The 20,798-nt window shown below is 32.8% G+C and overlaps 1 protein-coding gene across 2 annotated transcripts in view; it reads left to right on the top strand.

The window, feature by feature from the left end:
• Positions 1–702: 702 nt before the first annotated feature.
• Positions 703–20,798, top strand: part of LOC106461169 (VWFA and cache domain-containing protein 1-like) — a 53,724-nt gene continuing 33,628 nt past the window's right edge. For both annotated transcript variants that reach the window (XM_022388029.1, XM_022388028.1), the window contains exons 1-4: positions 703–1,671; positions 6,586–6,648; positions 18,422–18,570; positions 20,191–20,297. In XM_022388029.1, the coding sequence (XP_022243737.1) occupies positions 1,294–1,671; positions 6,586–6,648; positions 18,422–18,570; positions 20,191–20,297 (697 nt within the window). In that variant the 5' untranslated portion in view covers positions 703–1,293. The remainder of the gene's footprint in view (positions 1,672–6,585; positions 6,649–18,421; positions 18,571–20,190; positions 20,298–20,798) is intronic.

Here is a 20,798-nt window from a genome sequence, read left to right as displayed (position 1 = left end):
TGATACTTGCCCTTCCATATTGTATTGATATACTAAAAACACCAAAAGGAACTTTCACTAAAGAGTGGGCCTAAGTTTTTATCAGGTGTTTGTTCAGTTGTAGATTAATGTGAACTATATTTATAATAAGTTTCATTTGTCTTTTTGTTTGGTTTAAGTCAACATTTCGAATTTCGCATTAGTTAATTCATCATGTCAAAAAGTGTGTAAATTAAAAAATTACAGTCGCATGTTGTCTAAACTTACGCACAAACTTAAATAATAATTTTACAATCTGAGATATTTACAATGACTTTTTCCTATTCATTTTTGCTACAGATTTAGTGATATAGTAAACCCCTATTCATCCTTTCTTGTTTTGTTTTTTTGTTTGTTTCCTAAGTTTTGGACACTCATGATTTTTTTGTAGCACAAAGCTACACAATGGGCTATTTGTTCTCTGCCCACCACGGGTATTGAAACCCAGTTTCTAGCGTTGTAAGTCCGCAGATATATCGCTGTGCTTCTGGGGGCGGGGCTGGATTACCATGTGAAAACACATTACACAGATATCCTATGAACCACTAATCTCTTTATAGATCAGTGCTATAAACACACTGCTCTGTACGATTTCTTTGATGTGAGACGGGTTAAAGTCTCGAATGAAGTTACGAGATTTTACGTTATCGAGAGAGGGTACCTAACGTTGACGGAAAACGGCAACGGTGAGTTGCTTGTGTTATTCTACGAGGAGAGGTCTTGGTTAGTTGCTAAATTTTGAACGCTGTATGTCTGAGAAAAACTAAAGCAATTGTTTGAATTTTGTATTGATTCACGTCGAAAATAACTTTTATTGATATCTATTGGCGTGCGTTCTCATTTAATAATGATGCATTTTCTAGAATTTTTTGTTAAACCTGAGTCTCGGTGGTTTCAGAATCGTATTGTGAACGCCAAATGACAAGGCTAACTCGGTTGCTTCAGTCTCAAGTTTGTTTCTAACGTTACTACCATGTCCTACGTTTTAGTGAAGTGCTGGTGACATTGTTTTTACCTCAAGTCATAGCTCATTGTTAGACTGTCATCTTTTGTTTACTGCGTATTTTTATTGATTGATGGGAATCATTATAAGGATGCACTGGATTTTTTAATTGTTTAATTAATTATTTTTTTAAATTATAATTACAACTGACAGTAAGACTTGTAAGTTGTAATTATTATATTATCATTAGCCGAAGATAAATACTTGGGAATTATATAAATTTCATGTCACCACAGTAATATGACACCTTGATTCGAGATTGCACATTGTTGATGAAGTGTTTGAAGAAAGTCAGTATGTTTTCTAGCAAAAGGGATAGATTTTTGAGTTTCAATTTGATTTTAATTGTGTGGTGGTTTATAACAAGTTATCCGATTCTATGCAAAAGTGAATTGAATGAAGACAATATAACATTGCCTTTGAAAATATTTGGCAAATATAGAACTCAACTACATGGTAACCCGTACACCGTGGGAAAAGAAAAATCAAGTACTTTAGACAAACAAAATGTGTATGATATTGATAATGAACTAGCAAGACAATCAGAAGTTGGAGCATTTGGTGGAATTTACTTAAAGAGTGAAGCCAAAGTAATTGGATCACATTTGCGAAAAGTTAGTAATGAAGAACTGGGAGTTACTACTATGCAGGTAAACATTTATGAAACTTTTGTCTCCAGTTTGATCTGTTAACTTTTTGTGTTTCTAAAAATTACAAAGAATTTCTTGTGCATTCTTTTATTATGTCCATAGTAAATTGCTTTTAATAGTGGTATAACTTTGTTTGAGTCTGTTTTAAGGATTGCGTAGATAGTTTTGGATATTATTTCATCTTTTTCTTAAATATCATGTTAAAAAAAGAATTGATAAAGTCAAATCGGACAAAATTTGTGATGAATTCATTGGTACTTTAAAACGAAAAAAAGATCACGTGTATGACAGTTGTTTAAACCCAAGTTTAATCAAAGTCAGAATATAGCTGTGATACTTTTTTTACTTACTTTAACATGTAGAGTATGATGTGTAGCTTGTTTTTACTAGGTTTTGAAGCTTCTCTGATTTGTGAAGGAATAGTTTAATGCTTGTTGTGTCAAAAGAGGTAACAAACTTCACAGGTTAGCTTCTAGGTTGATACAAGAAAAAGTTTATGCCATGCTAGTTTGTAGCATGTTGGTAGTAGGAAATAGGGTAGCCTAAATGGTTTCTTGTTGTTCCTTGAAAATGAAACTTTGATTCTTAACAGTAACAATATTATTATCTTGTATAAGATTTGGGAAAGGATGCACATAAAATACTAGAAATTTCTAGATGCATTACAGTGTCCTTAATATTCAAATCTGTTCTTTCAATGCATTTCTTATTGATGTACACTACATTTTGTATCAGTTTTAAGTTCGTAAAGAACATCATTCCTGAATGAGTGTTCTTTTCATTGAGAAATAATACACCAGTACATCTATTACATGGACCACTTTACTTTGCTGGCCAATCTTTGTTATCAGCATGTTTCTCAACAAACTGTTTTCATTTCTTGATAAATATTTCTGCACTTCCTATTGTGTAGGAAGTAGTTTTGTTCTTATCACAATCTTGAGTCTTCTCTTTTTATTTCTCTATTCTTTGAGGCATTTAAACAATCAGCTGATACAGAAATCATCTTTAACGTTAGAAGCCAACTTGTACTAGAACCTTACCTGGATTAGGATTCTGATAAGCCATGAGCGATCTCTTAAAAGCTAAAATGATTAGAGTGCTAGATAGTAAAACTATACATTAACATGTCATCAAAGTTTGAAGTAATTTCCTACATACTGTTGTTTTAATTTCATGAAACATCTGTAGATAAAATAATGTTAGAAGGTTACAAGTTTTTCCTGTGTATTACATACATAAAATGGCTATTGGGTATGTCAGTAGAAATCTGATTCTGTACATACAGGTTTATAGATTGAAAGTCTGGCCTAGTGCCAGTTTTCTGCATAATGGGAAAACCCATAGAAACATGAACTGAGAATCTAGATAAAGTAAGGTTGTTTAAAGCTGGATGAGGTTAATGTTGAATCTATGCTTTTGAATTCTTTCAATGTTTAAAGCACTTTCCAAACAGTTTCCATGTGAATACAGAATAATGTCTTTTTTTTTATGTTCTAACGTAGTACATATCAGGACCAGCCCAATTTATTGTATAAAGAAGGTTATGCAAGATATTTCTGTGAACTTTCAGTAAAGTTTCCAAAAATACTTAGTGCCACCAATCTTTCAACTTAAAACCCTCAATGATTATACTTTATAAGTAAAGTACCATTAATAATATTCTTATACTATAGATAAAAACTGATTTGTGTATTTTTTTTACTTCTAAGAATAAAAGATGAAAATAATTATTATAATGTTTATGAATTTGAATATCTTGATATTGATTTGATAATTAAAGGTAATAATGTACTAAAAAAGATCTGTTGACTTTACATTTTTTGACCTACATGATGCATTGGCATATTTTGATGATTGTGTATAGACAGAATACATGAAAAAACACATACTAAATGTTTGAATAAACTTAAGCGAACAGCACAAACTACCAAACTGGTAAATCATTCTATAAGTTTATTATTATAACAGAGAAATAGTTTGTTTATGAACAAGTCTTTATCTTATTTTTTCCAAAAGCTTTTCACCCATTAAGTCCCTACTTCCACCCTTATCATTTCATGCTTAAATAGCAGTTTAGTCAAATCTTAAACAGGCCATTTTAATTCTACAGATTACAAAAATCTAGTCTTAAGTCCTTAAACTTTTTAAATCTAAGGCTCATATTTCTTAAACTAGTTACCTCTCAAGACTTATTAGTCATCTCCATTTATTTTCATCTTGTAAGAATAAGAGGGCTAGAATTTCTGATAGTGTTTTAAACATAGTCTTATCAGAACTTAATATATGTAAAAGAAGAAGACAATAACTTTCATGTTCTTAAATTGAATATGACTGTAAATAGATCCGTTACCATGGCCTTATTCTGTATTACTGCATTAAAATATGTGGTGAAACTTCAATAATCACATTTCAAATCATCTTTTTCTCCAAAATATCTGGTCATCTTACAGAATAGATATCTTTCTAACTTTTTGTACCCCTTGTATATCAGTTAACTTTTCCAGTATTTAAGTACATTTTTCCAGGTTATTCTACACTCACTTGGATTATTCATGCCTTAAATTAAAGAAATATTCTCAACATATTAGCCATAGTGTTATCAGTAAATTATTTACTAAATAATAATTTTTAAGACTTGTTTGCCTGAATAAGCTTTTACTGGAAGTTTCATTAACTTGCTTACAACAGAAAGTAAAAAAAATTGGCCTTTCATTTCTTGGCTCCTCCATCAATTCAATCTCTTAAATAAAGGGATGGTATTACATAGAACTATTCTTTAAGCTTTTGTTATTTCTTTAGTATGAGTACAAAGTCTTCCCAAAGTAGCATTTTCTTTAGCAGTAATATGATTCAAAGAATTCTCTTAGTCACCTACTTAAAAGAAAAGGAGGAAAGATTAGATTCATGTCTTATCCCTCAATGATAAACACCTTACTGTTCCCTATTTCTACCATTGTATATTTGTGAAAGTTTTATATTTATCGAGTAATATTATTTAATTTCCCTGTTTATTTATTTTGGAGTGGTTTTAAATCGAGAATGGAGTATCTTAGAATGAATTTGATTCTAGTATGAATGTTCTAAGCTTCATGACATTTACTGGTTTAGACAGTCTCCCAATCTTTTTTTCTCTCTCTCTCTCTTACAGTGTAAGAAAGTTGTATTTCTTAAATACTTGGTAATTATGTATATTAGGTCCAACATGATAATTATTAATAAAAGTACCTGAGAGGAAATATAGATGAAAATAACCATACCATATCTGCTATATCCAGTGCCATTGAGGCCTTTCACCCAATATCAGGCCTCTTCAGGCTGGCTAGGATATGACATACGTAGTAGTGGTTGAGTTACTATTTATATTAGCAAACTTCTTTAACAATAACTGTTTTGGTGTAAACTGGAGGAGTAATTTGTTTTAATTTTCATCAATTTTATTAACTTCACTACACATCAGAATTAGGGTAATGAATTTTTAACACAATATAAATTTTATTTTAACACCATGATTATTTTCCTGAATTAACCTGCCCATGGCATCAACATGAGAAGACTGCATTAGTAATTATTAATAATAACTTCAGAGTTAAAGTAAAGAATAGTGTACATTATTATGTTAATTACATTAAGTCTGCTATATCCAGTGCCGAAGAGGTCTTTGGCTCAATACCAGGGTTCTTCAGGCCTGCTTAAATGATGTAATCATTAGTACCCATATGTTACTCTATAACATTACTGACCATATCTTTCTCAGTGTTAAAAATAAGGTTTAGAGAGTATCCTGTTCAGTAAGTTCTTTGAAATGTTGAAGAAGGTAGCAATTACCACAGTTTCAAGAAATTTTTCAACCTTAAGATAAAGTAAAAATTTTCAGTAAATTTGTTCAAAACATCTTAAAGATGGAGTACTATCTTAGAAAAAATACCTGTCATCCTCTCAACAATGCATGTTCTATGTAAACAATAAGCCATGTTTTGTTTTGGCTGTTTCACAATGTGTAACAAAACATGTTACGTATAAATATGTTTAATTTGAGTGTATTTCTGTTGTAATTACATAATTAATTATAACTTTAGGAAAATGGATTGAGTAATGTTTTGTATGTTAGAGCAGATGAAATTACCCCTTTAAAAGCTTGTGTAAAGAACATTTTTTGTTATTTTGCTGAGGTTCTTCAATACCATTATATTCCATATAATTATGCATCTTTGTAACATAAGAACACAAAGTAAGAACAAGCAAATAGACAGAAGCACAATTGGCCTTTGTTTCAATGACCTTTGGGCAAGCTTTGAAACCTTCTCAAATAACAAACATCTTCATTTAGACAAGACTGTAATACAAATGAATTTTAACATGTTTGTCGTTTATTAGTTTGCAATGTACTTCATTGTTTTTTTAACCTGTGATGTGTACATTTAGTTTACTTTTGAATAGCAGTAACCAAAACCTTTAATTTTTTTATCAGTTTGTTATAAGTATTTGCATTTGTGTAGCTGAAACAAACAATGTTTCTTTCAGTTTCTCTAATAGGACAACTGTTTTAAGTTTCTTGTCTACTGAGAACCAAACAAATTATCACTAAAAACATCATAATTTTTCTCTTCTTGCTTCCTAATCTTGGTCAATTCCAGGCAAAGTCATTTAGCATTTTCTCAGACACTATTTTTCTTGTGAGCCCCATTAAAGGGACAAAACTTCACTTACCCAGAACCTGCCCCATAGATCTATTTTCTCTGTCCATACAGACATACTACTTTTGTTGCTTGTGTAGTTTCATAAGATTTAATTTATTGTTTAGTTGAATAAATACTGACAGGTCTTATCAGTCGTTAGTTTAAGTATCTTTATTTCTAATGTGCTTGTAATTAAAGAAACTACCAGTAATTTAATATTTTGTTTCTTTTCAAGGCTATTTTTGACTCTCTACCCTTTGTGGATGTGGAAACTGACATTACAAAGAATGCTGAAAATGTAAGTACATTTTGGGTGCCGTGATTCAAAGAAAATACCAAACGCTGAACTTTGAACTTTTTTTTCATAGTTTATATGTGGATATTTTTCAGAAATATGTCAAAGCTGAGGTTTAGTAGGTTTATAGCTAACATCCAATATTCAGATCGATCCTAGTGATTTTTGACTAGGAAAATGGTTTTAGGAGTAGCATGTAATATTGTTTTAATGTAAAATTCTTTAATTAATTTTTATATTATGTTTTGTCATTTTAGCTGTTAGAATACAATATTTGAATGACTTGATATTAATGAAGTCTCAATTTTTCCATAACATGAGAATAGTAAGACTCTGATTGAGGTTACTGGTAAGAAATAAAAAAAAAAATTGGAGAAACTTATGCTATATAGGAACTGCTAAGCATGCATTAGGTGAATCAGAATAGGGCATAACTTCAAGTAAATAATGTAAACCTGGAAGAAAAGTCCTTTTGGAGATATTGTTATTTTAGTGTTGTACAACTGCAGAAAATGGTCCAACTCGCATGTACTTCAGTGTAAGTTGGTTAAATAGCTGGAATGGGATTAGGCCTAGATAGCTGACTTGGAATAGATAACCTGATTTTATATAAACATTTTGAAAAATGGTTTCAGGAGGTGCTTGTTTTGGATACAAGATCTTTCAGGAAAGTGATTCTGGTATAATCTAGGTGTTTTTTTGTTGTTGTTGCATCCAAAGAAATTGCAAAATACTATTTTCAAGTAAGTGTGCAAGTCACTTGTCAATTCCTGAATAATTAATGGAGTTGCAAGTTTTTTAGGTGATATTTTAATAGTAATTCCAGTGCTCTAAATTCTTTTTAAAAACTTTGGTAGGGGCAGTTTACACTCAAATGCTAAACTGGTTTTATTAATAGAAAACATATATTTACAACACTATTTTATTAGGGTCATACCTAATGTAATTTTTTAAGATTAAGACTATGAAATACAAAACAATTTAACGTATTTGAGAAAACTGTACTCTCATGTACATATTGAGTGGAGCCTTGGCATGGCCTGGTGATTAGGGTGTTGGACCCACAATCTGCAAGTCATGCATTTGAATCTCCGTCGCTGAACATGCTCACCATTTCAGTCGTGGGGGCATTATACTGTGATGGTCAATCCCACTATTAATTGGTAAAAATTAGCCCAAATATTGGCAGTAAGTGGTGCTGACTAGCTTCCCTTTACTCTTTCACTTCTAAGTTAGTAACAGTCGTAAGGGGAATCAGGACTCAAACAAAATGTACATATAGTATGTAATTTAAACAGAATCATGAACTTCCATTGTCTGTCTGGTATATGTCCGAAATTTAGATGTCAGTTGTTAACAATTTTTAGCTAGGGTCCAGAGTTATCAATGACCTATTAAAAATAATGTTCAAATCAGATTAATACTTTATAAACTATGTCTTCTGTAGCAATTAAGAAATATTCGTCAATTTGAAAGAGGAACATCTTGAACAATGTAACTCGAAACAGGGCCCAATTATTTTGCTCGGTACAACACCGTAAATTAATCCGTGTTTTAATATTTCTAAAGATACAAATGTTCCTGCTAATATTTATGGATATTCGAGTAAAATATGTAGCTCCTGTTTATTGCTGTACTCCTTAGCCCTCAAGTTCGTAACATGTTTTTATTATACTCGTTACCGGTATGGGTCCACGTGTCTCGTCATGTTAATAATTGTATGTTTTTGTCGGTTGGAATACTCATTGTAAAGAACTCATAAAAACAAATTGATGAAATCATTTATTTTCTGTGTATAGATTGACATATTATGTGAGACCCCAGAGTAATTTGTGTAATTAATTGTAATATTGATGATGTTTTTGTTTAATTTTGTGAGTGTGATTCATATGTTATTAGAGATCCTGAGAACAAAGTCATGGATCCGCAAGCAACTTTGTGCATAAAGTTCAGAAAAATGTGCCTTACAAAAGACAATCTCATCGATAATTCTTGAATTAAGATGCATTGTAAATGATTCCGTTGGCTTGATGAAATAAAAAAATTAAACTATTTAAAGTTAGCTTCAATATATTAGCATGGAATTTTAAAAGGGGAGAGGTACATAAACATCACGTGAGTCCGTACATATCTTCCCATTTCTTTTTTTTGGGGAAGCTCATCTATGGCTATTTCATTCGCACACTGTTGTAGTGGTAACAATGTGTTTAAAAACCTCGTATTCCGAGGGTTTTAAGAGATAAAAGTGCCGAAACAGAATCATCATTATTTCCTGCTGAAGGATTCTGGTGAACAAGTTTCTTTACATCAGTTACTTAAATCTTGTATTAAATCAGAATATAATTTTAAATAATCGACAAATAATATCTTAGAAACAACGTGTACATGTTCATTTTTTTTTAGTTTTTGTTGTATTCAGAGTATGATACAGTTTTTTTCTTTGTCTTTCAAGTTGCTTAAGTTCGGACTCTAGTTTGACGTTTAATACATGCGCAGAACATTAAGGCCAAAAAAGAAATGTCTTTAAGAAAATAAATAGCCCGTTACCGAACCGGTGTCTTTGTGGACATCTGGTTAGCAAGCAAGTACACATGCTGCTTACTACACAAAACACAGACTATCTTTTTTGCACGTGAGCATCAAACAACCCCAACTTTTCATAAAAGTCTCAGCTTCTAGTTTTATTGCTGGCGTGCCAAAGCGTCAATTTTTTTTTGGGGGGGGATAAAACTGTTTATAGAAATGTCTCGTGGATAAACAGTACAGTATGTCTTGAGGAAATTGCTTGCATAAAATTATCGTAATCAAACCTTGTGTAAGTTGTGGGAAAACTGAATGATACATAGTATAAATCATGCTTTTTAAGTCAAACTATTTATAATTAATTAGGACTGTGGAACAGTGAACGTGTACTTTAATACTCGGTTATGATTTCGTGGTATAGCTTAACATGTCCTATTGGTTAGTGCATTCGATTCGCAATGTGTGGATCGCAGGTTCGAATCCAACACCGATCACGTTCGCCCTATCAGCGGTTGGGGCGTGAAAATGTCACGATCAATCCTGCTATTCGATTAGAGTAGCCCAAGAGTCGGTGGCTGCCTTCCTTAGTCTATTACTACTAGATTAGGGACGTCGGGCGCAGATAGCCTTTGCGAACTACGCGAAATTAAACAAACAAACAGTAGCCTGCCATTTCCCGAACTTATTTTATCGTGTAGATATTTGAGTTTTTTTTAATATAACCGAGGCTTCTCATGTGTGTGTATTTAACTTTTTATGCAAAATTCAGTACTCGCATGACTTTTTCCTTTAACGTTTCCATTCCATGATGAATTGTTCTATGCTAAAAAGTATAGTATTGTGAAAATACAACAGTTATAATCAAACCGAAAGTTAAAAGGGTATTTTTTTTTAATTCTGGATTCCTCAGTTCTGTGTAGTAAGGGGTATGTAGTGCATATGCACATGTACAATGGTTTTGTTTCGCATCTTCAGCACATATAGAAATATTAACATATGACGGGAAACGTGAAATTAGCTTTGACTGGGATCTAATGCGGCGGCGCAAGTGTTGTGGTCAGGAGCATCATTTCACAAAAGGCTTGTTATTGTGGGAAATCATGCACAAAAATTTACCCTACTAGGTCGAAGTAGTTTTCAAAACTATTTTAAACTAGGTATAGTATCATACAAATGTTTACTTTATGTATAGTTTTTAAGTGAAGTTTTTTAGTTTTTAAGTGAGGATAAGAGACGCGTCATTCCTACCTTGACTAAACTGCTCCGGAAGGACCTTCCGAAAATCCATGCTTGTGAGAGATAATGGAAATATAATCCCCCCTAGATACGTATAAAATTTAGTACCGTTGTGCTTACGTTCCTCTTCAGAGATAGTAAGCATGCCTTTTAAAACATATACATTAAAGACAATAAATTTTCTCCACGGAAAAAAATTTTGACTTAAGATTGATACACTTAGCTTCGCGGGTGTCAACGCCAGTTGCTCCCCTCGAGGGGAACTGGCGGGTACGCATTACTTGGCTATTCATATTAGAAGATATTTACTTACCTGTTTGGAAATTTTCTTGTTTTGCTATTGATAGATAGAAAGGAAAAAAAAACGTAAAGATAAAAACGTATCACATTAACACAGACGGAGTGGTTGATTGTTATCTGTGGGTAAAATCACTGCTTTCTTTTGGTCTAAGTCCAATGAAAGTCACAAAAGGCTTGAGGGGGGGGGGCAAAGAAAGGCTGACCTCGCGTGCTCACCCCCTTCCCCAATTTGAAGGTTCTACGATATGGTCTAACATGAGCATATGTGTTAATCCGATCTGACTAGAAGGGTTTCGTAGAAACTGCCTTTTACAGCCCTCTCCTGAACAAGGAGGCTATCGTTCTGTCGTTTCCCAAAATGACCCCCCCCCCGGGGTAATATTTAGTGGCATTCATTTATTTTATGTGTTGTAAATAGGATCCAGTAAGTTACTATAGTCAACGAACCAGTGATAAAATGCACAAGGTGTACTAATAATTCAACGCACCACCTAAAAACTTAAATATATGTTAATAGCTACTCATTCTAAACGTTCAAATTGACCGTCATAATCAGTATTTTTTATTTATTTATTTAAATTTTTTGCTACTGTGACAGTAGTACCGTCAGTCTTGGATTCATGTTGGCAAAACAACACATTTATTAAAAATATATTTGAAACAATGTTTATGCATAGTTGTCATTAAGCCTTTCAAAGACAATTACCTTGCTTTGAAATATCAACCTGTGCAAAAGTGGTTTTATCAAGAGTTTTTCCGAAAATATTTATTCATTTTTTAAAATTTGAAAGGCAAACGTAAAGGTGTACATCGAAGACTGTTTTGATACATTAAATGAAGCAAGAAATATATAACAATATTATGTTTAAATGTTATATATGCTTTTCATTTCTCAAGAAAAAAGTTTTTAAAGAAGTGAGATACAATATTTCTCCTTTTTATTATCCCACCTAGTTAGGTACATTTGTTACCTCCCCGTCGATGTAAATGGTAGACTAGTCCTTTTAATTTGTACCCGCATTAACCAGGGTCTCATAATAAGCTGGCCCAAACAACAACAAAAAAAGCCACATAAACCGGCTTGACTTATATAGTACCCTGCGGACGTGGTGCGATGAGGCGAACGTCTGTTTGCCTGTTTACCGCGTGCCCACGAGTACGCTGCCCTCATTAAGCGTACGCTTTGTACACTGTGAGGTTTATTTCTTTCTCTAAGTGGGGTACATTTCCTTGAGAGTAGACTTGTAGAAACTGTTGAGAAAGTATGAAGTGAAATTTTGAAGAATTGAGAAGCCAAAACAATATACATGTGTAATGTGTCTTAGATATAGAAAAAACTTTACCGAATTGATAAAGACAATTGTTATGTAAAATTACCACATAGTTGACCTTTAACTCAATAATGTATTTGTTATATATGTTTATCATGCTTTACATGCATGGTGCTTTTGATACTCTGTATCTACGGGCTGTAAGATTTACGTGTTTTGAGAATGAATATTCACTATTTCTTTATACACGAATAACAGTAAATATAGTATATATATGAGGCCCTAACAGTGTCGTATATAAAGTTACATTATAAGTGTAGTCGAATCTTAAATATTAGCCACAATATATAACGGGTAATTTACTGTAGTAACGTCGTTCTTTTAACTTATTTGTTGAATATAATGTCAAAACCAGTAAGATACAAAATTAGCTTATTTCTTCTTTAACCTATGTGATACTATCAGTTGTACTTGTAGGCCTAAGTTCACAAATGACGTTTTCACTTTCCAATTCAACAGATACTTACTCTCTAATGGCACTACGATTAACGTAGGAATTAACCTGTTCAATTTCACGGCTAATCGATCGAGTTACCGAATATACGTGACTAAATTACTAGGACTCTACCCAGAGCCTGATTAGGAAGTGAGGTCCTAGGCTCAGGAAATATTTGGGAATAATAATAGAAATAGTAATGATAATAGTAATAACTCAATCTCGCCTCTATTCTACTAGTTTTATGAACCATATTTATTTTTTATTTTACTTTGGTGGCCGTCAGGGTCTTAGGCCCCGCCCTAGGTGGCCTATGCATTAATCCGGTACAGACTCGCTACAACTATTTATAACTAATGTACCCATCGAGATCGTAGTCAAATTTACTAGATCTGAATATCATGTTCTACAGCTAACATCTAAATTAAAACATTGAAATATAGCTAACAGCATTACTATGGACTACAGTGTACCTGTTGTTATTGCAAAATTGGAAGAACATAAAAATGTGATCTTTTTTTTATGACAAAGATACCTGTCTCATGAGTAAAAATTAATTTTCAAGTTCCCACTAGAGGACGTAAGTAACACTTTCAACTTACAGTGATACATCGCGCATGTTTTAATTTGTCCATCAGAACTGTGGACTTAAAAATGACAATCTAGTACCAAAACTTCCATGCAGCTTGTTAATTAATAGCAAATACTAGTCAATCCCAACTGTAAAATTTTGCCGAGGTTTGTCAGTTAATAGTAAATACTATTTTATCCGAACGATAAAATTTGGCTGAGACCTCATAAGTTAATAGTCTATTCGAACTGTAAAAATTTGCTAAGGCCCGTCAGTTAGAAGTAAATACTAGTCTATCCGAACTATAAAATATTTCCGAGGCCTGTCAGTTAACAGTAAATAATAGTCTATTCGAACTGTAAAATTTTGTCGATGCATGTCAGTTAATAGTAAATACCACGTGTCATGCATACTCATTTGTTTTTAGTCTATCTAAATTTATATCTTACATAACGTGATCTCGGTCTCTCTATGTATTGATATCAAAAGAAGTGCGTTCGTGAAAGTTCATTTGCAACTAGGAGGTACTTAGTGAAAGGAATCTCTGAACTAAGAGTGTCTGGGGTTTCTCAACTGATACCTTAAAAGATTGGCATATATGGAACTTATTATATATGCCAGCTACGTCCTTAACACGCCACAAGGAAGCGCTAATAATATAATTCAAATACATTTTCATTAAAGTTGTTTAATTGGCTAATCAAGCCTCCATATTTATTTGAACTTAGAACAAACGGGTTTACTCTGAATTTATTTCAAAGGAACTTGAAGTGTAGAGTAAGACAGTCACTTGAATGAAAGTTTATATGTTACCAAAGTTCGAGCAGGGACCAGCCAATTAGGATTACCAAAATTTGTGCAAATCTAGCCTGTGGAATCTTCCAGTCAAGTTTAGATCACAAGTTCCTTATTTTCATCTTTATCCTGATATTCGATCTATGTTTAAATAAGCAACAAGAGAATCATAAATATTGTATACAATTTTCCAATTAAGCTTATAAATTCCGCAGAAACAACTGATCTAGCTTCTGTAAAAGGAAACATGGATGTATTTTTTGTTTATTATCGATCACAGTCTAGGATCAGTTTCCTATTAGATTTTACTCAAACTGCCTAACAACCTCAGATTGGTGGGCTTTTCACCCAGCTTTCCATTCGTTTGTGGAATCGTCATTAAGTGCTTTGTCCTTATCGGAGCTCTTTTACTTCATCGTATCAGAAGCTCTGACAATAGTATGGAAAATAAATAATCTCTATGAACACACACACATATATAAAAGCCTTCTGAGTTGTGGCCCTATAGGCTTGCCATAGTGGTAGACTAAATTATAGTATTCAACCAGTTAGGCTAATAATTATCAAACACGCATATACATATATAGTTTTCTCAACATATAACATGTTATGTAGTTTTAAAGTTTATTCATTACTGGGACTGTTAACTAAGAAACCACAGTATATACGGGCGTGGGGCAAAAGTGGCTCACACAGGTATTTCGCTTAGAACATAGTTTAACTTCTAACAACTCACTATGAAACGGAATAATTAAGTTGGTTTCAGTTGTCTTTAATATTTTCTTTAATACCGTATAATACTAGCTGTATCAGTAACTTTTGCTCCAACCTGTGTGTGTGTATATATATATATATATATATATATATGTATTTTTCTGTAACATCGTAAAGTTTCCATATATACTTCTAACTTGAAATATGCAAGCAGTATTGTGGACAAGGTTTCAACGCAGCATGACTGAGAGTAAAGTACATTATGTACAGACTAGTGTACTACATCACTGCTATGTTTCACCGTCACTATACATTTATACTGTAACAGTCGTTTTTGTACGTGGCTAATTGCGGATAGTATGTCTTTGAATCGGCTTGTCACGATCTTAGTATAAGTTTGTCATACAGTATGAGGCAACGCCGACGAGACAGGCTTAACAAAGAACTTGTTTGTTCGGTGACTTTCATGTGAGAAACAAGTCTGTTGATTGTTTGCTTTTTCTCCTTACTAAGTGTATGATGAAATGGGAAGATTTACTCTAGTAACTTGTATATCACTCACATTCTGCCGGTTTCCATATGCTTTAGCAACTTTGTGTACCAACGCGTGCACGTGAAAAGTAAGAAGAGCGTGTTTCGCATCGACTGTTGCCTTCAACCTTTGAAGACAGCCAATCCGAACGTGCCCTACAGGCTTGCAGATTCTGTGAACTTGCCGCAGGGTCGGGGTAGGGGTTTTTGAATCTGTTTTCAATCCTTCCTCCCCTACAGTCTTGTTGAAATACAGTATACATGGAGATATAGCAATAAAACTATTGACTTAGCGGCTCTTACACAAGTTTATTTGAAATTCCACCTGTGCCAACTAATTAAACTAGTTCAAAGGATCGACTACTTTATTTTCCTTACGTGTGTTAGAACGTATTGATTGATAAATTTGAAAGCTGTCTTTGCAGATCTTTCAGTTTATTTGTGTTTGTGTCTGATAAGAAGAACCTGGTTCCTTTTGTACGTTTCTAACATGATAAATCAATTACCACTATCATTCACTACTGGCTTTGGTTATATCGATATTGAGTCGATGCCTTTAACGTGATTGGCAGTAACACTGAATATCAATGATAACGATAAAGTATAAGTTGAGCTTTATATTTACACCCACGTAAAAGAAGGTGTACGTACGTACGTTATTGGAATCACTAAACAATGCAACACCTCAATAAAAACAAAACAAACGTTTGTACTATTCCGAGTCTACATAGTGTCAATTTTGGAAAAAGCTTTCAAAAAGCGAAAAATGCATAAAAGTGTGTATATATACAGCTCCACAGTTTTATTTATATTCAGTTTTATATATTTTTGCCAATTTTTTAGAGGGGTTTGTGGATGCGTCGTTTGGCGGGGGGAAAAAAGTTTTTGCCGGTGCTTTAAAAGAACTCCAACCTATTCGTTTTAATTAATAATGTACATTATATACGTGGTTACACAAGTTAGAACTAATGTAAACGCTCTATATTTTTTAAAATGGTTTCCTTGTACAGTTATTTTTCACATCATTTAATACCAACAGTTTTTCTTTAAACCTGAATACAAAGATCAATGCTATACCTGAACGATGTAAATATTTTCAAAGCGAGGATATTGTTGATTTAAGTCAGTGATGATATAATTACTTCACTTACAACTCATATTATACCCGTACATTGTACCAAAAGCTTGATCAGTCGGTGTTGCTTTGTTATAGTGTATTATAGAAACCATCTGGTGATTACATAACGTTTAGTTGTTGTTTTTCTTCTTTATTTACAATAATTTGATTTTTTTAATTTCGCGCCAATAGAACATGGAAACTTTGTGCACCAATAAAATTAAAAGGTGCTATTTCATCTGTACTCAACGTAGGGCTTACTGTGTATGATGTGCGGCATTTCAAGGTGAAATTAAACAAGAACTTAAGGCGTTGTTTTAAACTTGTTATGCGCGATTTTATTCATTTTAGTCGTAACTTTGTTAATGAACTCGAGAATCTACGAAATAAACACACATAATCAGTCAGGCGTAATAAAATATTTTAGTTTTCCAAGTTCATTGGAAAATTATACAGACTTCTCAGTGCTACTGTATAATTAGAAAGATGTATACATGTACACATTAAAGTGGGGAACTGGGGTCAGGTTGTCTCTGCGAAATTGAACCTTTCTTCCCACAGCAATAAGTCGAGAATTACGTATGGGAATTGTGCATGGCTGGAGGCCTCGGCGATGTGATGAAAGAGCCCCTTTCTTCGCTGCAGAGGAAGTTGATTGTAGGGTACGACATTGACCTTCATACTTCATTATCTGCCCCGTCTTGTGATTGGCTCTTCGATCCTTCTTACTGGTCCATAATTCTCGACGACTTCTTTAATGCTGCCGTCATGCGTGTTAGTATTGTTATTATATAGCCAGGCCCAAAGCATGGTATGTCCGAATGCTGGTCTATTACTGGAATGTATAATCATCCAATGCCAATTACACGAGTTTTGGAGTTTTCATTTGTTGCTAGGACGCCTTAAGAAAAGGAAAGGAAATTCACGTTTTAAGACATTTCACAGACATCATTTGGATAATCCCAGATTTCAGATATTTTCATTAAGTTGTATATATAATTTAGTTTGTACAGAAATTCAAAGATTGGGGAGTTACTAGTATTTCTTATTTTTTTCCGTTAAAAATAATTTGCAGAATCGATACAAAGAAAAATTGTTCACGTGCCTAAATATTCTACGATTTGGTTAGTATAACGAGTGTCTTAGATATGTTTCTAAATCAGGAGATAAAAATTTTCCATAAAGATTCCAAAGGAAAGAAAAAGTGCTTTTTCCTTCTAGCAATGTTATTTTTAGCTGCTTTAAGCACATGTTATTATTACAAGAAGCAGTTCAAAAGTCAAGGCTTTATGAGGGCTCTAGTACTGTGGATATGTCCCTGGCATCAGTTGAATAATATAACAAATCGTAATGCTATTTTAGTAATTTCACTGGGGATTTGTTTCAGACCTTACTAGAATTGCTTAAGATCCTCTAGTCTGTGAAAACATGTCACCTCAGGTTAGTTAAATGAAACCTGCACAATGACAAGATGAGAACTACATTTCTAAGCAATGTTAGATCTCATTAGCAGCCACTGTGTAATACAGAGTGTTATTGTTAAGAGCTTTAATTCCTGTAAGTCTGGAAATCTGTAATGTACAACTTTTGTTTATACACATATTATTATATCTTTTCATTACTAAAGAAAACGTGAAGTTTTCCAGCCAGGTTTGTATAATTATGTAAAGTTGGATTAATGAGAGTGTATGTAAGAATTTTACATTTCAAAATCCTTTAAATATTATGTGATAATTCTGTTTGGGTTCTTAGTAAATTGCTAAGCAGGCCCAACCTTGTCAGGTTTCTTAAAATAAGGGTCAAAACCACCAGTAAAGGATGATACCCAAGGCAGAGTGGTCATAGGAGCTGTGTGTGGTTTGCCTGTCACTCATAATTAAGACTAATTATTATTAATTGTAGTTTTTATTGAAGATTTTTAGCAGCTCTTCTGGTAGAAGTTATTAAGTAATTGAGTTGAAGGCTTTCACAAGTCATGTCATTCAGTCAAATTCATGTCAAATTAAGTAGTATCCTTGGATGATTTAAATATTTAATGATTGGTTGTTGTTGTTTTTCATTTTAAAGTAATTCTAAACCTTAAGGAAATTCTCCAAAATGGATTAATTATCAAAATCCATTTGGTACATTGTTACTTTTAATTACTGTAACATTTTACATAAGTTCTAAGAACCTTAGAAGATAATGTGAACAGTATTACAGTTTTATTTTTTTGTTGTCAGATTGCCAAAAGGTTGCAAGAAAAAGCCAATATATATCTTGATGTTTTGGAGAAAAATAAAGAAGAGGTTGAAACGCTGTATAAACATCATCAAAATTCACCTGTATCATATATTAACCCATGTTTTGATATTGAAAGTTCAATTCTTAGGTAAGTAATTTTTATGAAAAAAAATTTTGGCATACTTTTCAGGGTAGTTGATTGTTTTGGAAACTAATGTGAAAGGTAGCATAAACAACGATTGTCTCATGTAGAAGCATCTGTTACAAATCTGATGTATAAGTTGTAACAAAAGTTGTGAACCATTACTTTAATTCAAAAACACAATGTTCCCATGTTATTTTATGTGGTATTCTTGAAATTAAATTCTGTGTAAACGAATTTGAAAAAACACTGATTTTTGGATAGTTTGGAATGCTAGGAAAATCGGTCTAAGGCTATGAACTTCTATGTATAATATTTCTGTTTGTACAGAGGGTTGAGTACATTATATTAAAATTATTTTGAATATGAAAATAAGAAAGCTGCATGACAACCACAACTGATATAAAGAAATCAGTGGAACAGCATGTATCACAATTACATTTTGAGATGGTTTTGCATTTTGTAGGTAGTGTAATGACACTGTACACTGAGCACATTTGGGAAGGGTGTGTTACAGACCCTTCCACTGCAAAGTATTCATACTCTCAGATCATAAATATGTATTCAGATTGGGGATTTATAATTCCCAAGACAGGGATATCCCTCGTATTTAATGGTATTTGAAAGCAGAGGAACATGGATCAACTTGGGACACCAGGACAATCTAAAATGGCCTTTTAAAAGTTATACCTTGGGTATGATAAGCAAAGCTCAGTGTCTTGTAACAGCTGAGAATAGACAGACACAAAAGTCAATGGTAAAAGTTGTCCATGTTCCCAGGCAATAGTACACAACATAATCAAGAAATCTCTCCATCTGGAAGAGTGATTGACATAACCTGCTTCTATAATATATATGTTCAACCATTGCATACAACGGGAGAATAAAATGGGTTTCATACTATTTCATATGAAAAGATATTGGTTAAGTCACTAAATGTAGCATCTATAAATCTATGTGTGGTTGGACTGTTGAAATGAGTGATGGGTAAGTGCCATATTATGTATTATGGAATGTAACAAGGAAGATTAATGTGATTTTGACATGACAACTTTACAGTGGAGGTTTTTGCAATGGAAACTATATTTCAGAGCTTGTGTCAAGATGCAAGATCATCAGATATGAGCGTGATGTGACATGGCATCATGGACTATAAAAAGATGTGAGACTCCAAAATAATTTTAATTTGATATAATCAACCTCTGGATGTTGGAATACTTACAACTTTTATAATGAAAATTCTGATAAACACATATTTGAAAATTTTAATTTTTGAATAACTATATTCCATGTTGGTAGATGGTCAAAAGGTCAGGTTTTTCTAAATTTTAGCTCATACAATTCTTATAAGTTTGATTATTGCTGTTTTGTTAATTAACATGTTTTTGCTAAATTTGAAATGATTAATTTAACATAAATGAACACTGTTTATAGTTCTTATGGCCATGGAAATTTATCTGCTTCACTACTTTGAATGAAAAAGTTAAAGATTCTCTGCACATATTTGAAATCTTATGAATAATGTAAGCATTGTTTTATGGCAGATGATGTTAAACAATCTTTTGGTTGTTTTATAATATTTTAGAAAACCAAACATATAGGAATAAATACACTCTGTCTTTATAGTTTCAGTGAACATTTTGGAACAGCAGTTTCTTTAGAATCATCATGTGATCTTGCACCACCCAAACTTGAAGATGGAATTTTTAGCCCAGGAAATAATTTAACTGATGGTAGGTTTCTTGGTCTCATTTACATTAAACTCTTGAAGATGCAGAAAATTAATTTGAGTGGCTGTAATTGAGCACAACAAAGGCAAGTTTCCACGTAGCAAAAACATGCTAAGAATCAAAGCTGGGGGTTGTAGGGGGTGTTCAGAGCAAAAAAAATTAAAAGATATTTTTAAATATTATATTTATGTGAGTCTACTCAGATGGGTTTTGGGGTAAGACAAAATACCAAAATATGTGATGGAGAGGAAAAATCTAAGCAACATTTTTATTTGTTTTTATTATTTTATTTTACTTTTTTGGATTTCTGGTCTTAACTTTTTCATGACATGGTTTTTAGAATTTGGATGCCAAAAATTTTGGGCTCAAAAGTGGTTACTGCTCCAATATTTAGTCCATATTACCCCCCCCCCCTCTATTTCAATTTCTTGATGTGTTTTCGGTTTATGTTTGTTTCTCTGTATTATTACCTTATATAAGTATAAATGGTTGTAGTGTTAGTTA

The sequence above is a fragment of the Limulus polyphemus genome, unplaced genomic scaffold, assembly GCF_000517525.1.
Source record: "Limulus polyphemus unplaced genomic scaffold, Limulus_polyphemus-2.1.2 Scaffold908, whole genome shotgun sequence".
Taxonomy (NCBI): Eukaryota; Metazoa; Arthropoda; class Merostomata; order Xiphosura; family Limulidae; genus Limulus; species Limulus polyphemus.
This window is presented reverse-complemented; position numbering and strand designations above follow the sequence as displayed.